Source organism: Trifolium pratense, linkage group LG6 (genome assembly GCF_020283565.1).
Source record: "Trifolium pratense cultivar HEN17-A07 linkage group LG6, ARS_RC_1.1, whole genome shotgun sequence".
Lineage (NCBI taxonomy): Eukaryota > Viridiplantae > Streptophyta > Magnoliopsida > Fabales > Fabaceae > Trifolium > Trifolium pratense.
Genome location: NC_060064.1, coordinates 32,160,349 through 32,182,578, shown reverse-complemented (window position 1 = coordinate 32,182,578; position 22,230 = coordinate 32,160,349). Strand labels below are relative to the sequence as shown.

Genomic DNA, 22,230 nt, shown 5'->3' with positions numbered 1-22,230 from the left:
CAACTTGAATAAAACCCTAATCAAGAATACGTGATCTCATATCCTAAGACAAGAGGACATGACTTTATTTTTTTTTTAAAGATTAAGGATTCAAAGTTTCAAAAAATACAAAATATTTCATTTCTTACACAAAGGGGTTAACAATTGTTCACTTAGTCACGGGTAGGCTTGTTTTGGTCAAGTAGTTACTCTCAAAATTTGAAAAATGACCTTAATCATATCCATAAATCATACACGTTATATTTATTTTTTTGACAAAAATCATACAGATTAATTAATAAGAAAGATTCAAATAAAATCAACAGAGTTAAATGTAATTGCCAATTCTCAATATAAGAAAACAATGGAGGTACACATAGTTCACCAGTTAAGTCTAAAGAGCACTATAAAGAAATTTAATTATCAAGTTGTATCGAATAACTGTTTGTTTAAAAAAAAAAATACCCATTACTTTGGTCAACCCTCACATATCACGATTGAGCAAAAATTTGATGAGATGAGGGGTAAAATAATTTAGGATATAATTTTATTAGCCAAATAGGGTACAGCCCTACCCTTAAGTTTTTATCAAGAAGAATACTAACATAGGCAAGAAATAATCTAGCATAACAAGCGTGAAACTGACATCATGGCCTCTAAACACAAGGGCATTAGCACAAAAATTTGCTTCACACTGAATGCGATTGACATGGATGGTCCAACTATAAGAGCGAAAGTAGAGATAACCTATATGATTGATACTGTGATTTGAGATAAACACACTAAGTTGTGATAAAAAAGATAAAAAGTAAGATATAGAGATAAACACAGTGTCTGGCTAGTTTCAATAACACTATTACTACAAAATTAAAACTGTAACTGGCACACTAATTCATACTATATCCATATGATCACCAGTCTTGCTTGTTTTGAAATCATTAACTGCCTTCTCAAAAGTGCTCCTAACATGCTGGCACATAAGCATCAAATCCTGACAACCATCTTTCAACACCTCACATGCTGGATCCCCTACAGATACAGAAAGATATCACTCATTCATCAGAAAATTACTGATAAGTGACTCTGAATATATCAAACTGCAACTTCAACCAAACTCTTTTCACACTATGTAAGATCGATTAAAACTATATAAATCATAAGAGACAGATTTTAGAACATGAAAGTGCAAAACATTTTAAGAAAAAAAAGTTTATAATCACTACTGACCATGTAATTCACAATGTTGAACACTAGAAAATACTTGTTGATGCTCTACCGTTGCCCTATAATATGTCCATTTAAAGAAAAATAATTTGTATAATGAGTTTTAAATCATTCAAAATTCATCGATGAACCACCAAACCGACAATTTGGTTAAAATATGAACTTACATAAGAAAACTTCGTTAGTTGAACAGAAAATGCAATGCGATAAGAAACTTTCCAGTATATCGCACAAGAAACTTTTCGGTATCACAATAGTGACAAAATTAACTAGCTAAAAAGGTTTGGCTCCAACAATTTCATTTTCATGCTAATAATGGGAGGGACTGACTATGCTATTTGTAAAAATAAACATTAGGATCAAATTATGTAAATTTTCTAAAACTAACAAAAAACTGGTCAGCAGAATGCAGAAGATTGTGTAACAAAATATGAAACTTTTTTTTTTTGACGCAACAAAATATGAAACTGGAAGCTAAAGTACACGTTCTTGTGATATAAAAATAGAAATTTTTTGGCTTAGACTCTGGAAATATTTTGCCAATTACAGTCACATTTACTAGTATATTCACAATGACACAGCTTATATTACCACTTACCAGTTGTCTGGACTCTGACATTAACACGATTTTCTGAAGGATGAGGAATGCTGTATCCACAAAATGTCACTCTTGGACTGCAAAGACAACAATAATTACTCTCATCAGAATATATTGTGTTGAAAACAATAAGGATTAACGAATAAGGGGAACAAGTTGGGCATAGCAGAAAGAGAGATATGAAAAGCCAAATTAAACAGACATTTATTATATAGACGCCAAAAAAACTAAAATCTTTTAAACTTCAGTAATAGAAATCCAAACGGAATGATTGATTATAAACAACAAACTTAATACAGAAACGAACTTCTTGTTTTGATGACAAATCCTTATATCTCCCTAAGAGATGAGAGGCAGGGGTATCTACCATAATCTGTTATTCAACAAAAAGGACAAAACTGAATTCATGTTTATTCTACACATACTCATTTTATTTTGTTGAGAACTATTCCCTAATACTTTTAAGCAGTTTTATGGCTAATAATAAACTGAAATTCATGGTAGGTGCGCATGGTTACCATCTGCCACAAGAATGCTAGACAATATGGGGGATAATAACAGTGTTGTCAACCATAGATTGTAGAAAATAGTTGTCTGTTAATGTTCTGCTACGTAATAGTGCTATAGCACCGTGTTATAGCTGGTTAATGGTTATGTGACAACACTTTGTACAAAATACTAATAGTATATTGCGAGTAAAAATAGCAATTTGTTCAAATTCCACTACGCTGTATGATATGGCCGTGGATCAAGATGAACATCCCAATACCATCTCAAGTCCAAGAAGGCCTGGCGCAGGGGAAGAAAAGCACGCACTTAATCCCTAGCCCTCACTGAGCATCTTTCTGTTACAACCTGGCACAGCAAGCTTCTCTGTTCAGTTGTAGATTCTGTTTTTCTGTTGCTTGAATTTTGGATTACTGGCCATATGGTAACGAGGAATTCAATTATTGTAATGGCTGCGGCTATAAATCTAAGTCATGAACTTCCCTCTAAGTAATTCATCTCTTCTCGTCTGGAATCTCCTCTACTCTAAATTAGAATTTCTTAATACCATTGCATCACTACAGTTTCTATTTGACAACACTAGACAATAAGCTGAAATTTATCGCTCCTATTTGGTGTTCTTGTCATGTGTTTCAAGGTAGTTCATGCACAGAGATTGCAACACTGATTTCCTCATGTCCCTTGTTATTATCTCTAGAATTTTCAGCTTTTGAAGAATATATAAATTAACTGTACATTTTTTCCCCTAACAAAATTACATGTTTTATCTCTAGAATTTTAAGCTTGAGATTGAGTCTTAGATAGCAAAGCTCACTGTTCCCTTTCTCTTCTCTGGTATTGTTGTTACGCAAGAAAGATGGAACTTGGCACATGTGTGTGGATTACAGAGCTTTGAATGCTTTCACTATCAAGGATAGTTTCCCCTTGCCTACCATTGATGAGCTCTTGGACGAATTGGGTGAGGCCAAGATTTTTACCAAGCTGGATTTGACCTCTGGATTCCATCAAATCTGTTTAAGGCCGGAAGATGCTCACAAAACTGCTTTCATGACGGACACTATGAATATCGTGTCATGCCCTTCGGGTTGTGCAACGCCCCGGCGACTTTCCAAGCCACCATGAATGACGCTTTTCGTCCTCTCCTTCATAAGTTCGTCATTGTGTTTTTTGACGATATTCTATTGTATAGCAGTTCAGTGGAATTACATGTGATGCATTTGCAGCAAGTTTTTGAGCTTCTACAACAGCATCAATTTTTTTATCAAACTTGCCAAGTGTTCCCTTTTTTCAGCATGAGGCTTCTTATCTGGGGCATGTCGTTTGAAATGGCACGGTAGCCCCTGATCCGGCTAAAATTCAGTCAATTGTTGATCGGCCAACTCCATCATCTGTTAAGGGCTTGCGAGGCTTCCTTGGCTTATCAGTGTTCTATGGAAAATTCATCCGAAATTATGCTGGCATAGCACAACCACTCACTGCACTGCTCAAGAAGGATTCCTTTCATTGGAGTGAGTCAGCACAAGACGCATTTGACCTTCTGAGCCATGGTCATTGCCCCAATATTATCCTTGCCAGATTTTAATATGCAATTTGAGGTTCAAACGGATGCTTCAGGATTTGCCATGGGTGCTGTCCTCATACAGCAGAAACACCCTATTGCTTAATTTAGCAAAGTATTCTGTCCCCGGTTGGCTTGTGCTTCTACTTACATCAGGGAATTGCATGCTATCACAAGTGCAGTAAAACGTTGGCGTCAATATTTGTTGGGGAATTTCATTGTCAATATTTGTTGGGGAATTTCATAGGAGTTTGAAAGAGTTGCTCACTCAAACCATTCAAACTCCGGAACAACAGCATCATTTGGCTAAGTTGCTTGGGTACAGTTATGAAATCCATTATAAACCCGGCAATACCAATGTGGTAGCTGATGCCCTATCACGTTCGGTTATGGGGGGCAGAAGAGCAATGTATGGCTTTACCAGTTCCTCATCACACTTTCTTGGAGGATTTGAAACAAGACTTAGCTACTGATGGTGTCTTTAAGTCCCTATGTGAGCGTTTGGCCACTTACCCGGCTTCATTACCTGGGTTCAGATTACATGAGGGGTTACTATTCCGTCATAATAGGATTTGGGCGAGTCCACAATCGAAATTTAAGCTGTTGCTGATGAGAGATTTTCATAATACCCCCATTGCAGGGCATGCTGGGCTCGCAAAAAACATGAAGATTGGCTGAGAATTTTTATTGGGAAAATATGAAACAGGAGGTACAAGACTTCATTAAACAGTGTACTATTTGTCAGCAAACTAAGTATAGTACACTGAAGCCAGCTGGTCTTTTACAGCCTTTAGCTCTGCCAACTAACGTGTGGGAAGACATTTCTATGGACTTTGTCACAGGGTTGCCCCCATCCCAAGGGTTTTCAGTCCTATTTGTTGTTGTTGACCGTTTCATAAAAGGGATTCATTTGGGAGCATTTGCTTCAGGTTTCACTGCCTACAAAGTAGCAGAGTTATTTGTCTCCATCTTCTGCAAACACCACAGGTTACCTAAGAGCATTGTTTCGGATAGAGATCCGATTTTTATTAGTCACTTTTGGAAGGATTTGTTTAAGTTCAGTGGTACTTTGCTTCGTATGAGTTCTTCCTATCACCCACAAAACGACGGACAAACGGAGGTCATGAATCGCAGTTGAGCAGTACTTACGAGCATTTGTTCATGATAAGCCAAGCCATTGGGTGTGTTTCCTTTCTTGGGCTGAATTCCATTACAATACCTCCGTTCACTCTGTTTCCGGTGTTACTCCTTATCAAGTAACTTATGGCAAGCCTCCGCCTTCGATTCCTTCTTATATACCTGGTAGTTCGGTTGTGGATGCTTGTGACCAGACTTTGGAGGCACGGGAAGAGCTTCTGGCCCAGCTTCAGAAGAATCTTATGAAGGCTCAGAAACAGATGAAACTTGGAGCGGACAAACATCGCCGTGACATTGAATTTGCTGTCAATTCATGGGTTTATGTGAAGTTGCAACCTTACCGTCAGGTTTCGTTGTCAAAAGCCAAGTATCACAGGTTTAGTAAGCGCTATTATGGTCCTTATTTGATTTTGGAACGCATAGGGAAGGTAGCATATAAGCTGGCTTTACCATCTCACTTGAAGATTCATAATGTCTTTCATGGTTCTCTGCTTAAGCCTTATGAGGGACCCCCTCCTTCTACTGTGGACCAGTTGCCTCCTTTCTCTGTGGACCATCATCCTTTGGTCACACCTCTTGCTATTATACGTTCTCAAGATCGCATCATTAATGGCCAGAAGGTCCGTTATGTCTTGGTGCAGTGGCAGGGATTACCCCCAGAAGACACCACATGGGAAGCTTGGGATGAGCTATGTGCAGACTACAACCTTGAGGACAAGGTTGGCTTGGAAGGGGGGAGTATTGATATGAATCAGGGGGGTGACAATAGCAAAGATTCAGAAGAGGACACAAGGCCCAATTGCTTGGATAGGCCCTAAAAGAAACATCGTTTCACCAAAGAAGCTGAATGACTTTGTTCTTACTAAATAGTTATTCTAGAAGCTTGTAAGGTTGTTATAGCTGGACCAATAGAATCTAAGGAATAATCAGCTATATATGTTTGTACTTTCTGTTATGCAATCTATCAATGAATTAAATTCTGAATTCCTTTCCTTATTTCTCGGAGTCCTCTCTGTACTCAACAGAGAAACAGTTACTCACCCTATCATTATATCTCCCTAAGGGATGAGAGGCAGGGGGGATCTACCAATTAATCTGTTATTCAACAAAAAGCACAAAGCTGAATTCATGTTTATTCTATACATACTCATTGTATTTTGTTGAGAACTACTCCCTACTTTTAAGCAGTTTTATGGCTAATAATAAAATGAAATTCATGGTAGGTGCGCATGGTTATCATCTGCCACAAGAATGCTAGACCATATGTGGGATAATAAGTGTTGTCAACCATAGATTGTAGAAAATAGTGATCTGTTAATATTCTGCTACGCAATAGTGCTATAGAAACCGTTAATAGCTGGTTATGTGACAACACTTTGTACTAATAGTATATTGCTGAAAAAATAGCAATTTGTTCAAATTCCGCTATGCTGTATGATACGGTCGTGGATCAAGAGGAACATCCCAATACCATCTCAAGCCCGAGAAGGCCCAGCACAGGGGAAGAAAAGCATGCACTTAATCCCCAGCCCTCGCTGAGCATCTTTCTGTTATAACCTGGCACAGGAAGCTTCTAAGTTCAGCTGTAGATTCTGTTTTTCTGTTCCTCGAAATTTGGATTACTGGCCATGTGGTAACGAGGAATTCAATTATTGTAATAGCTGCGACTATAAATCTAAGTCATGAACTTCCCTCTAAGTAATTCATCTCTTCTCGTCTGGAATCGCCTCTACTCTAAAGAAGAATTTCTTAACACCATTGCATCACTATAGTTTCTATTTGACAACACTAGACAATAAGCTTAAATTATCGCTCCTATTTGGTGTTCTTGTCATGTGTTTCAAGGGAGTTCATGCACAGAGATTGCAACACTGATTTTCTCATATCCCTAGTTATTATCTCTAGAATTTTCGGCTTTTGAAGAATATATAAATTAATTTTACATCTTTTCCCCTAACAAAATTGCATGTTTATCATGATCATATAATGATAAAATAAAACAGCAGACAGATACTTGAAAAGCATAACAATTTGGAGGAATAACAGAGGAAAATGAAGCTAAAAAGGGGATGGAAAAAGAGGTAGTTAGAGTTGGGGGAATGACTAACTCTTGATTCAAAGTGAATCTGACAGAATTAGCAAATGTGTGATCCTCATCCATGAGAGAGAACGTTGATTTACTCAGATCAGTGTACGAACCGTGCTCCATCACTCACAATCAATCTGCAACCAAAATAAAATTCTATAAGAAACAAAACAACAACTCTAGTGCAAATCCAATTGAAAATTGAACTTATTCTAACCGCAACTTAAACGTGAACTTAGTCTGTTTGATTCAACGGTGGCAAAAATTAATTTCAGTTAAACTCATTGGTGGAGCCAGGATTTTTGGTGAGCCTGGGCAAAATTTTAACCGCAAATTCTCACATGTGACATAGTAATATTTAAAAAACTATGTACCGCAATGTTAAAAATATTTTAGCTTGTCGTCCAATCAAATTTCACCGAGTAGATGTCTATTAAGATATTTAAGCTAACAATAAAACAAATTGATGTCTATTAATATTAAGGAGCAAAAAGACGAACAAATGGATACTTATAGAATAATCCTTAAGGAATCATGTCAAATACTAAAGTAAATTCACATGTAAGTTAGGGAATCAAGAATTTCCTAGCAAGAAAAATCAGTTACTACAAGTCTATAACATACGAAATAACAATGTATTGCAACCAAATTTCTTCAAATTTTCTAGTCTAAGTTAAAGTTAACAGCAGAAGAACCGAACAGCAACAAAACCCCCAAATTAAGCTTAACAGCAGACGAACCTGGAGGAGTTGCTCACTGTTTGTGACGGCCGACGGCGAACTCTGGCTTAGTTTTCTGGGCAGTTTCAGTTCGACGCCAAGTTGTAGTTTCTGTCTGCACTCTTTTGTTGAGGGTTTTAAATCGTTTCAATAAAAATAATAATAATAAAAAAAAAACATTGTTACTAGTGGCTCATTGTGAGTCAATTGACTGGGTCATGTATGTCAATGCGTAACTTTCACGATTAATATTTTTAATTGTATAATAGTAAAAATTATAAAAATATAAGATTTTAAAAATATTCATCAAGATGAATCCAACAACATCTTATACGATAATATTTGTTTTTATTTATTAGTAAAAGAATAAGATCAAAGTAAGATATGTAAATAGTATATATAGTCAAAATGACTCACTCATTTTGAGACGGAAGAAGTACTTACTACTTAATTTTTTTTGTATAAAAGAATCTATGAAGATTTCTACGAGAGCCTCAAAAACATATAAATCAAAATAGTTTAAAGATAGATTAAAATTAACTAGCCAATCATCCGATGTACTTCAAATATCGTTTATATAACCCACCGGTTCATATTTTTCGGAGAATGTTTCACTCTATTTAAGTTGAATATATCACTCTCTTAAGAGTGTGTCATCTTTCATGTGTCTCTCTTTGACTCATTTATTTCTTTCACATATTGTTTAATCCACTTTGGATCTTTGTTCATGTTATATTTGTTTGTGTGCCATTGATCAAAAAGGACAAAACTTTGCTCTATGTGCCTCTTCTCCGAATAGAAGTTGTGCACACATGTGGCCTTGTGGGTAAAGGTTCAATCCAAAGGTTCCCTCTTTAATGTTCATTGTTGAACCTTTATTTGATTTGAGCTCATGGTGTCATAATTATTCTCATCCATAAATAAGGACGATTAGGAAAAAATAAATTTGTCTCCAAGGATCACTTCAAATAATTAGTGAGCTTAAGGCATGATAAGCCCAAAGTTGAGAAAAACTAATTCTATCCCCAACTATCACTTCAAGTAATTTCATTTCTTCTATAATATAGGTCTCACTTACTCCAAAAAGGAAACATATTTTATGTTGTGCATTTTAACACACTTATTACGATGTATTGTATCAGGACCGTTCAATTTATAATGTGCGGTCGAAATCATTTTAAGAGATTTTATCACAAATCAAAGTATATCGTCTGATTTATAATTAAATTAAAAACCATGTGAAAATTGTGTGATAAACTATTGTAATAAATCTTGACCCCTCCAAAAAACTCTCGTTCAAAACACTCAACTCAACTCAATCAACTTCAAATTCATTCATTAATTTTCTTTTTCTTTTTATTCCTCAAACCAAACAGAGCCTCTTATAATCAAACACACTTTAAAAATGTCACCTTCAAATAGTTGTTTTCCTAATCATAGGAAACATCATGCTTAATTTTTCTAAACCAAATTGATTTTCAATATTGGTAGGCTAAAGTGATGGGGACCAATCATGGCCAATTCAAGCACAAGTTGCTATCTTATTATTGCTACCTTTTTGTATTTGTAATTTTCTATTTCCCGTCACTTTTCGACCTGCCCGTCGTCCAGCTATATTGCAACAAAACCATATTATTTAAACAATAAAAAATTGACTACATATTTTTTAGGTTACAAAGCTAAAAAATAAAGAGAAATTTTTAAGAAAAAGACACCGCAAGAGTTAGTCGCAAGAAGAGTCCAAAGTTCTTGAGGAAGAGAGGAATGAATAAGAACTTTAACATTAGAAGAAACGTCTAGTTGTATTATAAAATTCACATAAGAATTACCTTGTTTTGAAGAAGCGCATAAGAATTATCTTTTCGAAGAGGTTGAATCAACATCGCAGTTCCAGTATTAAGTAGTAAATCTTTAATGTTTTAAATCAATACAACATAAACATTGAAATATGTTTATTTCAATGTTTTCTTCATTTTTTTTTATTTATTTATACACTTTGCGCAAATTTTAAAAATACACAAAAAATTTCATCTAGTTGGCTCATCGGAATTTAGTATTGCAATTTCCTATATTAAGTCATTGTTATTGTTACCTCCAAACTTTGAGGTCAAGTTTACTAAACGACAAACGAATAATGTTGCTCATCATTTAGTAAGAGCGGCTTATTCCATAGCTAGTCGTCGTATCTTTAAAACGATTCTTCGTTGTATTGAACAATATTTAATTATTGAAATGAATTAAGTTTATTATTATAAAAAAAAAAATACACAAAAAAAATTCGATAATAAATTTTTGATGTCCAAACTCTTGCAATAATGGTGTACTTAGCACATGCAGCCGTATAATAACAAATTATTAATTAATATTAATTTGGTCATGTTTTTTTCTTCTTCTATAAAGACAAGTGGTTTGGCTGGCATTCCTCCTAATTCAATGGAAGTGCATTATTTTAATGAAAAGGAGGATTTCGACTTAAAATTGACAGAATAAATAATAGACAATTTGAGTTGCAACTTGGATTTCGTTTACGTCATTTGAATTGAAATGGAATAATGTAGTCTTGTCTAGCACACGTTTGAAAATGTACGTTTTTTGTATTATATTATCATCAATCATCATCATCAGCTGTCTCGAGTGTGAGGTTAATCTCTAAGACAAAAGTTCTAACGTGCGAATAATTGATAAAGTTAATTTATAATTGACAAGATAATTGATTAAACTTGTAGTGTTTAATAGTAAAATTAAATATTAAACTAGTTTATTAGAGGCTTGTTTGATGTATGCTCCATATATATGGGTCATATGGCATAGGCCTCATGAAAATTTGGGCCTCAAAAAAATTATAGGACAGTAGTATTAGTAAATGAGAAATATGAAATAAAGGATTGTGAGCTTTCAAATGAAAGATTGTACAGTACAAATATTTGAGATTCTATTTATTCTAAAATGAAAGTTTTTTTTTTGACTAATAAAATGAAGGATTTATTAGTTATAAAATGTCTAAAAGATATTGTTCTATTGTGAATAATTTATGAAATTGAGATGCGCGTGATGTAGATTGTTTTGTTTATCAATTTTTTTTTATATTAGTGAAAAAATGATTATTTTTTAGTGTTATTGATGTTATTTTTAATTTAAATTGATGACAATTCTTTTAAATTTGTTTGCACTTTTTCTTTTATTAGGGCCTATTTTAATAATCCCACTTGGCCTTTAAAAAGTCAGAGATGGCAAGCTTATATTTAGATGACATAAAATTGAGACAGAAAATCATAAGATTAGTTAATTGAATTAGTTTATCAATAAGTTATAAACTTGTGATAAAAAGATTTCATCAAATAGTCTTTTTTGCCATTTGAGTTATAAGCTAGAAATTTACTATTATCAAATATATCCCTTACTATTGAAAATTATTTGGCTTTAACCTAGAGGAGGAAAACAAACATAAGGTTATGTTTGGATGGATCATTTTGGACGGGAGGAGAAGACTTCTCTAGTTCTCTTTTAAATTAGGATGGCTATAAAATTCTTTTTAAATTCAATTGAGTGTAATTGAAGTATATATAATGATGGAAAAATGGTCAATCCATCCCGCCCCACCTGTCATTAACCCATCTAAAAAGCGGCGGGGCGGGTTAACTAGTGGTAATGAGTTGAAAATCTCACCTCCGTTCCTTTTCTTGGCGGATGGCGGATTGGCAGGAGTGTCCGTTCAATAAAATTTTAAAAAATAATTCGGAAAAGTCAATCCACCCCATAAAAAATGGTGGGTTAAACAGGCCGACCCGACGAGCTTGACCCGTTTTGCTATTATTTTCAACACTCACTCTTTAATCGTGATATTAATGTAATACTTGAGTTAAATTATAGATTAACCATCTACGATACCTAATTTCACTTTATCACTTTTTTTTTTTGTTTGAAACTTCACCTTATCACTCTTAATTATTCAGTGTCTCACACCTTATCTTTCCCCTTCTTTCTTTTCCGACTTCTTTATTTGTTTGAGAGTTAGAGAGGAATGCATCTCCAAGAGAATCCAACTCATTAAATGTCACCTTCAGATAGTTGTTTTGTTAAGAGTTGTGTTATTTGTACAACTATTTTGCTACAACATGTTTGGACAACATTTTTTTCCTTCTTCATCTTGCACAAAAAACAATAAAGTGAGAGAGAGTAAAAATATAATGTGAGTATAAGAGAGAGTTGTCCAAAATGTTGTACAAAATTGGTTGTACAAATAACATTTCTCTTTGTTAATTAATCATCAAAGAATATCATGCTTAAAATTTGTCCCCACCAGTCACACCCACATTACTTTGTATAAACCAAATTGGTACTTATCTTTCAACATTGGTATGCTATAATGATGGCTACCAATCATCATAGCCAATTCAAGCACAAGTTGATATCTTATAGTATTATTTTCATTTACCTTTTTATATTTGTAATTTTCTAATCAAATTCAATTGGAATCACCTCAACACCCACACATACACATATAGTACTTTATAAAAATAACAAATTTTTGATTTCATTGGCACAATGTGCTTACAAGTAGAATGAATACACATAAAACAATATGCACATTTCATAAACTTGAATGGCACAAAATTCAAGCAAAATTCAAGCAAAATTCAGGATTCTCTACTTTGTACAACAATAAGTGTGAATCCTGTTGCCTACATTATTACATCCCATCAACTCATTCAACAAATTCAACAAAATTAAAACACAGATGATTTTAGTCTCCTAAACAACTCCTTCCTGTTCACACAAAAACAAAAAACATATCAATGTTAGAAACAGAATCAAACCAAATGTTTCGTCGCAATACTAACATTGGTCGATTAAAACAATAACGATGAACGGTTAATTTTCTTTGAAAGTTTTTACCTCATCAGTTGCCTGTCAAAACCTGATGCAGCCAAAACACCTCTATTCTCTTCTGCCCTTCTCAAGAGGTAAGGCATAACAGTCTCTACAGGTCCAAATGGCATATACTTGCTAACCTGAAACCCTGCATTGCTTAAACCAAAAGAAAGTGCCTCTGACATTCCATATAATTGTGCAAATTCCATCTTGTGATTCACCTTTCCAATCCCCAATTCATGTGCTTTTGCAGCAGCCAATTTTCCTATACACAAAAACATTAATTAAATCAGACTCATACACTTCAATTTCATCAACTAATTTTCTTATTATTATATCATATTATACCTGATTCAATGTTATGAGTTGCAAGAACAAGTCCACCAGGGCCATTAGCAATCTTCTCAAGCATAAAGTTAGAACAATCATTGAAACACTTATGTGTATCCTTAATAGTGTTATGAATTGGTGAAGCAAAACCCAAATCAGCAGCCAATTTTCTTTCACTAGACATATAAGCACCTCTAACCAACTTAAATCCCATTGGAATTCCCATTTTATCAGCAGCCTTTGATGCTAACAACAATCTATCCTTAGCATCTTTCAAATAAGTCTGCATTGTATTAAACACAATTGGGTTTTCGCCTTTGTTATGAACAATTGCAGCAGCATAAGTAAAGTAATCAATTGCAGGTTGAACTGATGTAAACTCTGCATCAACCAACAATGGAATATTGGATTGCACACACTTTTCACATAGTTCTTGGAATCTCTTATTAGCAAGCTCAAGATCTCTCTCTTCTTGTGCAGTTAATGGCTCTGGTCTCTTCCTTGTATGGTACAATGGACTTAAGTCGGAGAAAATCGGCAACGAATCTTGCTTCCATGGTAAAACCATTGAAGGGTCTTTCTTCTGCCATCTCAGCAAATCACTCATTCTTTCTAGCAAACTCATTGGACAGATTGCAGTAATCTTCACAATGTTAAAGCTCACCTATAACACAGAAAAAGTTTAATTTTGAAAACATTAGTACATAACATCATAATATAATAGTATTAAACTCAATTAAAATAACCCTTCTAAATTCTAATTCATAACATCAAATCTTTCATATAATAATTAAAAAGCTTTTAAAAAAATGCACCATCAACCACAGTTTTTTTCTGTGTGGCTTATTAGTGCTTGAGTCTTTTACCAAAAACAATTGTTTGTTTGGTCCAATTCCATTCCAATTCCATTGTTCCATGCTTTGATTGATTGATTTCATCATGAATGAATCTTAGTTTTCATTTCTATTCCATTCTGTCCACTCCATTCCATTCAGTTCAAAATCGGCGTCTTCAGCGGCGGCAACAATCAGCACAGCACCCTCAAAACGGTTATTCTCAATTGAATTTGGATTCATTAACGGACACGTGTCAAGCGCAGATAGCTTCTATCGTCTGGAAGAAACGGAACAAGAAAAGCAAAAAAAAAAAAGCAGTTACATTTTGAACCAGAGAGATGAAACAAAGAAGAGATTACCGAAGATGGAGGAAGCGATCTGCTGACATCACAGGTATGAAGAAAAGCTTTGAGATTACGATCACAAGCATCGTTATCATGAGCATCTTCAACGCCATAAACAAGCATTCCACGTAATCCAGATTCATTCAAACCGGCAATACTTTTACCGGCGGTGACAGCATCTTCTCCGGCGCAAAAGTGATCGAAAAATGTGGCGCGTGTAGCGGATAGAGCAATGTCTCTTACAGGATTATTAGTCTGCATGAGTTCAGATCTCATGATCCATGTACCAACATCAACAAGTGGTTCAACAGCAGTAGCATGGAGGACGGCGGTTGATCGGAGAAGTTTTGAAGTTGGAACGTAAGAGAAGAGTTTTTCGACGTCGTGGAAGTTAAGATCAGCGACGGCCGGAGGAATTACAGTTGTTGTTGATGATGGCGGTTTTTGGTCGAGAATATTAGGAGGAGAGAGAGCGGGGGAGGTGAGGGAAGGTTGAAATGGTTTAGTGGCGGTGTTGTATCGGAGTTTCTTAAGAATTCTTGGAGGGATCACACGGGTGGCCATCAACCGGTTAAAGAAATAATTAATGTTTATGATATACTCTCGTGAGCGAAATGTATGAATATTATTATATATATTAAACTCTCTCTGATGTCGGATGTCGGGGATGATTTGTTAGTAAGATGAATGAATGAATGAATTGGTTTTTTCCTCACACCCTCTCTTATTGATATTTTTCTTGACCTAAAAACACACAATATGAAACTATGATGAGATGCAACAATGAGTAAGGCTTGAAGTGAGAATGAAATGTAAGAGGGAGTATAAATAGGGGTGAAGGGAAATTTAAAATGTGGTAGCTAAGTAGCTAAAAGTAAGGAAGGTGTGATTAATTATGTAATTAATTAGTTAAAGAAGAAGTCAAGTGGTGATGTGTGTGTGATTTGGATGGATATGATTAAGTTAATGTGGTTAATTTTAAATTTAGAAAAAATGTTTTAGTAATGTTTCCCTTAATTATTGGGAGTAAGGTTAAATGTATTGTTGTGCAAGTTGAATGGAGCGTGAGTTGAGGGAGTGAGTTTGTTTGTTGTAACAAATAAAACAAAAAAGATAACAAATTGAAGATTCAAGATTTTGAGATCAATGAGATGGGTATGTAGTAGTTGCTGAATGCTGACACAGATTCTACGCGGATACACTCATCATGTGTTGGAACTTACTCGATCATAGTAATACTGTACTAGTCCTAACTCTACACCTAACACTACACCTCATGTTGAAAGATTCTTTTTTATCTTTCCCTACGTTTGACTATTTATTACCATCTCCGTCAATTAATATACCATTTACACCTAGTTTAGTACTCTTAATTATGTTAAGTCAAAAGCGATGTGTTTTAAGGCGGCAACTTAAGCATTAACCAAATCTCTCTTATAAAGAATAAACATGTAAAACTATACAAATTGTAAATAAATTTAAGGTTAATTTTTATTTATTTGTTGTGTTAACCCTCCGATTTAAAGAAAAAAAAGACTCTAATAATCTACAATTCAATCACAAAGTAAATAAAGTCTCAAAATAAAATATAATTAAATTGTTAGATACCTTAAAATTTGATTTGGTATTAGAACTTTCAAAAATTTATTTTGAGCATTAATACTGTAATCATTAAAATGTGTGCGTGTGTGTAAAAAAAGTTTTTAAAATATACAGTAGCTCATTACCAACATTTTGTGGATATTTTCTTCGACTGATGGATTTTAAAAACTTTAAATATAAAAATTTCCCACTTTTGTGGCAATATTTCCCTTCAACCTGATGATGAACCTTGGCATATAATCTAAAACCCATTAAAATGTTCAAGAAAGGAGAAGTTGTGTACTTGTTCTGTAAATATTTATATGTACCGTTGTCACTATTCTTGTAAAAAACATTAATCTTCGCAGTGAATGACACCACGTTAGCTAGGTTTTGTTTTAAACTGAACGATAACTAATGCTTTAACGACATTCATTAAGGAATACAAAAATGAAAACTATAATTTTTCCTGCCAGCTGATGTACACATTCACAAACGAAATAAGTCAATTGTATGTCATTTAGAAGTACACTTCTAGACAAATTATAACGTTCAAAAGTACACATCGAGAGCTAAGTATGATTTTTTTTAGATATACGAGGGTTTGAAAATAGGCCCCCTAAATAAAGGCCATATTGAAAGAAAGAAAAACAAATCATCAGATGAGAGAGAGAGAGAGAGAGAGAGAGAGAGAGAGAGAGAGAATTCATGTTACTATTATCTAAAATTCGCAACCAAAAAAACATCGAGGTTATACTATAGCACAGTGTAAATACAATCAGTTCATATGAACCAATTAACAGTAATGTTTCCAAGCCATATGAACAATGGAAACTGAGCCAAGGCAATAAAGAGCAAGAGATAATGGTGTTTGCTTGAATCATAACTCCTGACTTCTGCAAAAAGGACTCTTTTCATTGTTTTAACTAAGAATACTCCCATGCATAAGCAGGTCCATGGCATCAAAATGTAGTAGGAATAACCGGAGATTATTTTTCCAAGAGCAGCCAAAGACATGCCTGCAAAAGTATACCCTGCATATGCTACAATGTCCAATAGTGGTGCTTCTCCGCTTCCTAATGAAAGCAGTGTCACTTTAAGTAGCGCGGTTTGCATAAACCAACCAACCAATCCCTTGATGAATAACCAGTTCAAAGCTTCAGGACTAAACCTGGTAACATATACAACATGCTTAAAAAACTATGAAAAACCAGGGAAAAAATATTATAAAGTGGAGATAGAACAAAACTTAACACTATAAACTTGGTAGGAACCCGGAGAAATTGAAATGGAAAATTGATGGAAAGAATAAAAAGAAAAGAATGGTTTTAGTATTATAATATTGTTCGATGAATGATTGAGAGTAGGACAGAAATATCTCCTCCAAGGGTCTCCTCTTCACAATGGATTTCTTCTATTTATCCAATTGAGTTCCCTTCTACATAGCTAACTACCCTGATTAATCTAATTACTTTAACTCCCCTATATTCTTTATTCTAACAAAAGCAAACTAAATTCTTAGTGTAACTTGCCAAAAAAACATCTATGGAATTTTCAAAATAACAATAATACCAAACTAAATTCTTAGTGTGACTTGCCAAAACAACATCGATGGAATTTTCAAAATAACAATAATGAAAAGAGAACTTGCAATGTTTATAACATCAAAGAGATTTTTTACTTTTGAATGGAAACTGTTAGTAATTAGTTATTAGTAATATTAGTGGGAGGTTTTGAACCCACAGTAGCTTATCTCTCATATCCCTATGTTCACCCCCCTAAACAACCTTATCAGTCGCATAACATCTAAGAGACTAAGAAGATCATTATTTGTTGAAATCACAAGACAAATGACTCAATTATATACACACCAGACCAGACATAGTGGGAGAGAACAAAAGCAAATTATAGCCTGAAATACAACTTTGTCCTTCCGAATAGAGTTGCCACTGTTGGACTGTTAATTTTAATACAGTACAACTGTACAAGCAGATACATGAACCTTTCACAAACTGATCTGCCAACTCTTCATCACAAAGCAAATAACTTCGTAGTATAGCATTGTGGAGTTGGAGAGCTTTATATATTCCTTTACAATTTTAATGATCAAAGACTTTCGGTATCAAATAGTTTGCGATTTAGTTACTGCACGTAACATTTATGGAATTCTTGAATCATTTTTGCAAAGGATGTTATCATTAACAATAAGAGATGTATCAGCATGAATGGAAACTTTATTCAGCTACAAAACTATGTTATGTACTAATCAGAAGAAATAACAGTGTGAAGCTCTAGGATGCGCTCGCGCACACACACACACACTGACACACACATAAACAAATTTGAGGATATAATTCATGTCAGTACTATATATAGAATTAAGATATCAAAGATATTATACTTACTTTCCATGAAGACCCAGTGAAATGCCAGCAAGAACAACATAGGTACCAAATGCCATCAATGGAATGTATAAGTCAGGTGCATTTATGTCATAAATTGGAGGTTTATAAGAGAGTCTACCTCCCACTGGTTCAGTGATTCTAGTCCAATGACCCTGAACAAGAGAAAAAAGAGATAAGAACAAGCAAGAAGATAAAATAATAAAATCAAATAAATGGATGCAGAAAAGAATAGCTTTACTTCTTACCCGGTGTAGGAATGGGAACAAAACAACCTTTAATTTGTTCTTAACATAGTGGTCATTCACTTGGAAGTAATATTGGGGATCCGAGAAATACCGAGTTATCTGTTGTTGAAAATATATGATTAGTTACATAAATAAACCTTGATTCACATCACACTTAGAGATAATATCTATAATTAAGGAATTTGAGATACCCAAAGCTATTTAAAATTACTTTTAGTTTCATTACTTTTCCCCTCTCAAATTGGTGCAGCCTGACTTGACTGATATGTAAGTATTATCAAAGTGAGATTGTACACCATGCATGAAATATATTTATAAGTGAAGTGCATGACAAGTTGTGCACTACATTAGTTTCTGATTATCAATAGATTAGTATTGTCCCAAAATGATCGGCCAAACTTCCTATTAACATGGGATGGAATAGTTCATCTCTCAGTTTTCCACACACAAATTAAATACAGTGAAGACAAAAAAAACCAACCACACTAGATTTTTTTACAGAACCAACAGATTTAATATTATTATCAACAATGAGTCAGTGTGTTAAACTGAATCATTAAAAGTTATATAATGGTGATACATACATTGCTTTGGACGTACTCAGAGCTCGACCCGAATATTTTTTCTCCGTAAGCACCCAATCCACCTCGAATGAGTCCAGAACCAGCAGCATTAAATGCATTCCCAAACACATTAGGTTGTGAGCTTCCAAACACATTAGGTTGTGAGCTTGATGGAGGTTGTTGAGGATGAAATTGAGGCATCCCCATTTGCGGCCTGACATTATTATACATTCTCACTGCCATGTCCAAAACCAAATAATAAATCAAAAACAACTCTTTCAAGGTTATAACCTAAGGAGAAAAGGGACTATCGGGATAGAATTCCACCATATAATTATTAATTAGATGTCTATGTAGCACCGACACTTCATGCTGAATGCCTGTCTGACAACGACACTATACCAAATCATTATAATTACATTCAATGATTTCCATGTTCTTAAATTATTACCGGTGTATATTTGTCAATGTCAATATAATGTCATGTCTGTGTCGGTGCTTCATAGATCAGAAATAATTAAGAAACCAGTTGAGAATCAATTTCAATAAGCAGAAGTCAACATAATATAAACAAAAAAAGCTCTCTTTCACCACATGAAGAAACCCATTTCAATTCAGATGTAATAATGACATTAATATCACTCCAAATTCCTAATTTTTTTATGCTATAAACATCCTAACCATCCAAATCCAATCATACATCATACATTGGATCATATAAATGATGATTTTCAGTTACCCCTTTTGGCAAAACATTCAATAATAAAAAAATGCATCACAGGGGATTAGGGTTTAACAAAGAAGAACAAGTGTTAAGGTTTCTATTTCTAATTCTAACTAATTCAATTCAGTTAAGCAATAAATGTATAATGATAAAAAAAACATAACAATCATAATTATTAATACCCATTAATTAAGAAGTAAAAAAGCATAATTTTTTATAAATCTGGATTTAAAGTACTAAATCATACTCCACAATAAGATGAACATGAGGATTAAAAGGGTTAATTTATAAAAAAAATAAAAATAAATCATAGGGTTTAAGTAATCTAATTGAAGAGAAGATGGAAAATCGGTGAAATTTAATTTAACAGAATAATTAAGGGGAAAAATTAGAAGAAGAGAAGAACCTGCGTGAAGATGGAAAAGAGGAGTGAAGTGTGCAATGCAAGATAACAAAATCAGCAACAAACGATGGATTCTAAATACGCACCGTTTTAAAGCTTTTTCTTCTACAAATATTATACTAACTTCTTTCTATATTTATTAATTTTTTTTTAAGAAAAGAATAATTTAATTTTCAAGGCGAAGCCACGTATGACACCCAATAAAATCGTATACACGTGGCCTAACATGGTTTTGACTTTTGAAATCCACTTATAAAAAAGGTTCATGCTAAACAGTGCTCCCGGGTACTTGTTAAACATACCTAAAAAGGAAATAAAAAATAAAATTTATATTGAAAAGATAACTTTTTATATTTTTGATGCATTGAATACACATATTTCGAGATAGAATTACTATTTTAACATTCTTAACCAGTGCCCGGGGGACTGTTTAACATTTTCCTATAAAAAATACCTAAATTTTTCTCTCACTCATAGTAAATTTTTTTTCTTAATTATTTTACAAAACTCCTTAAAGGTGAAAATAGGCTAGACCGAACTAGGTTTTGTAAAGTTTGAGTCTGGCCTGTCAGAAAATCGAAGGTTTGAGTTTGGCATGTGGTATTTCATAGGCTTAATTTTCGGCCTGTGTCTGACATTTTGAAAGTCTCACGTGGTCCGTCAATCTGTTTAAAAGCCTTTTTTATATATATTTATTTTTAAATATAAGAGATTATCTATTTAATAAAAAATAAATTTAAAGAGTGTTTCTTATAAAAAGGACAAAAAATTTTTCCAAAGTATTCCTTATATATAGGACCGAAGGGAATATATGTTAAGAACTAATATAGATTAATAAACTTAAACTACTTAAAAGTTAATAGATTCATAATTTAATCAAAGTATATATATATATATATATATATATATATATATATATATAGGGGGAGGGATTAAAATTAAATTACACCGGTGTAACATTTGAGTAATGTTACACCGCTAAATAACACTTTAACGAATACAAATTTTACAAAATTCACCGTTGGATTGAAAGCTTATATCGTATAGATCATCCATGTTAAATCTTTTATATTATAAGCTTGTATACACAAGCAAACTTTAAACCCTAATTTGTTTTCTCTGTTTTTCCTCCATTTTATTTTGCAATTTTTATTAAAAAATAATACAATTTTGTCTTGAATAGGATTCGAACCCACAACCCCTCAATGCTAGGCAATATTTCTAACCACTATGGCAGGTATACCAATTTTGATTAAAATTATGTGCAATAATTGATAAGCACCATCAATTTTAAAAGTATATCATATCAAAATTATTGTTGACTATATTATTCATCACGAAATATTTTTATGTCTTTCCTGATCAATGATTTTTTTTTCTACCGGATCATATTTTTATGTCTTTCCTGATCAATGATTTTTTTTCTACCGGATCATAAATTTAGAGAATAATTATCATGTGAGATTTGGAAAGTTATTATCACGTATAATTTGGAAAGTTATTATCAAACTCAATTCTGCTAAATCAATTTTTTTTGCAATACAACAAAACACAACCATAGTCATGTCACTAATCACATTCATTATTTTGATTTTAATCACATTCATTATTTTGATTTTAACATTGCAGATTTAATATTAACCGATGATCAATTGATACAATATGCACTACCAGACCAATTGTGATTTAAATTATGTCCACAAAGTGTTAAGCTCCATCAACTGTCATAGGAAAAATTTCATACGATAATTAAGCACCATCAATTTTCATTGCACAATTTAAACAATTCAAAATCGATAATCTCTTATATTATAAGCTTGCTAACATAAGTTAACCCTAAACCAAATTTTTCCCCCTCTCATTTTCTCTTTCTTTTTATTGCAGCTTTATATTAAAAAAATACAGATTTGTCATTGAACCTGCATCCCTTACTTACAATAAAACCTTTCAACCGCTAAAACATGTGCTTCAATTATGAAAGAATTTAGGAAACATAATATGTAAACCCTGTTTTCAATAAATTTGAACGGCAGAATTAATCACAATTTTTATTTATTTATGGATGTCTACTTAAGTTTATGTTCTTGATTATGTCTTTAATTTTTTTTTTAACCTTTAA

The 22,230-nt window shown here is 33.5% G+C and overlaps 3 protein-coding genes across 3 annotated transcripts; all 3 read right to left on the bottom strand.

The window, feature by feature from the left end:
* Window positions 1–621: 621 nt before the first annotated feature.
* On the bottom strand, window positions 622–7,955 carry LOC123889179 (DNA-directed RNA polymerases I and III subunit RPAC2-like). The gene is made up of 4 exons (XM_045938401.1): window positions 7,830–7,955; window positions 7,112–7,226; window positions 1,802–1,878; window positions 622–1,008 (listed from the first exon to the last, which is right to left on the bottom strand). The coding sequence occupies exons 2-4, from the start codon at window positions 7,210–7,212 to the stop codon at window positions 872–874; spliced, it is 315 nt and encodes a 104-aa protein (XP_045794357.1). The 5' UTR covers window positions 7,213–7,226; window positions 7,830–7,955; the 3' UTR covers window positions 622–871.
* Window positions 7,956–12,313: 4,358 nt separating this feature from the next.
* Window positions 12,314–15,326, bottom strand: LOC123889178 (proline dehydrogenase 2, mitochondrial-like). The gene is made up of 4 exons (XM_045938400.1): window positions 14,206–15,326; window positions 13,029–13,674; window positions 12,705–12,945; window positions 12,314–12,575 (listed from the first exon to the last, which is right to left on the bottom strand). Exons 1-4 carry the CDS (start codon window positions 14,752–14,754, stop codon window positions 12,536–12,538), a joined length of 1,476 nt encoding a protein of 491 aa, XP_045794356.1. The 5' UTR covers window positions 14,755–15,326; the 3' UTR covers window positions 12,314–12,535.
* A 1,141-nt stretch (window positions 15,327–16,467) lies between these two features.
* On the bottom strand, window positions 16,468–20,232 carry LOC123892715 (protein YIF1B-like). Its single transcript, XM_045942570.1, has 5 exons — window positions 20,115–20,232; window positions 19,006–19,220; window positions 18,422–18,520; window positions 18,177–18,328; window positions 16,468–16,942 (listed from the first exon to the last, which is right to left on the bottom strand). The coding sequence occupies exons 2-5, from the start codon at window positions 19,213–19,215 to the stop codon at window positions 16,555–16,557; spliced, it is 849 nt and encodes a 282-aa protein (XP_045798526.1). The 5' UTR covers window positions 19,216–19,220; window positions 20,115–20,232; the 3' UTR covers window positions 16,468–16,554.
* Window positions 20,233–22,230: the final 1,998 nt, after the last annotated feature.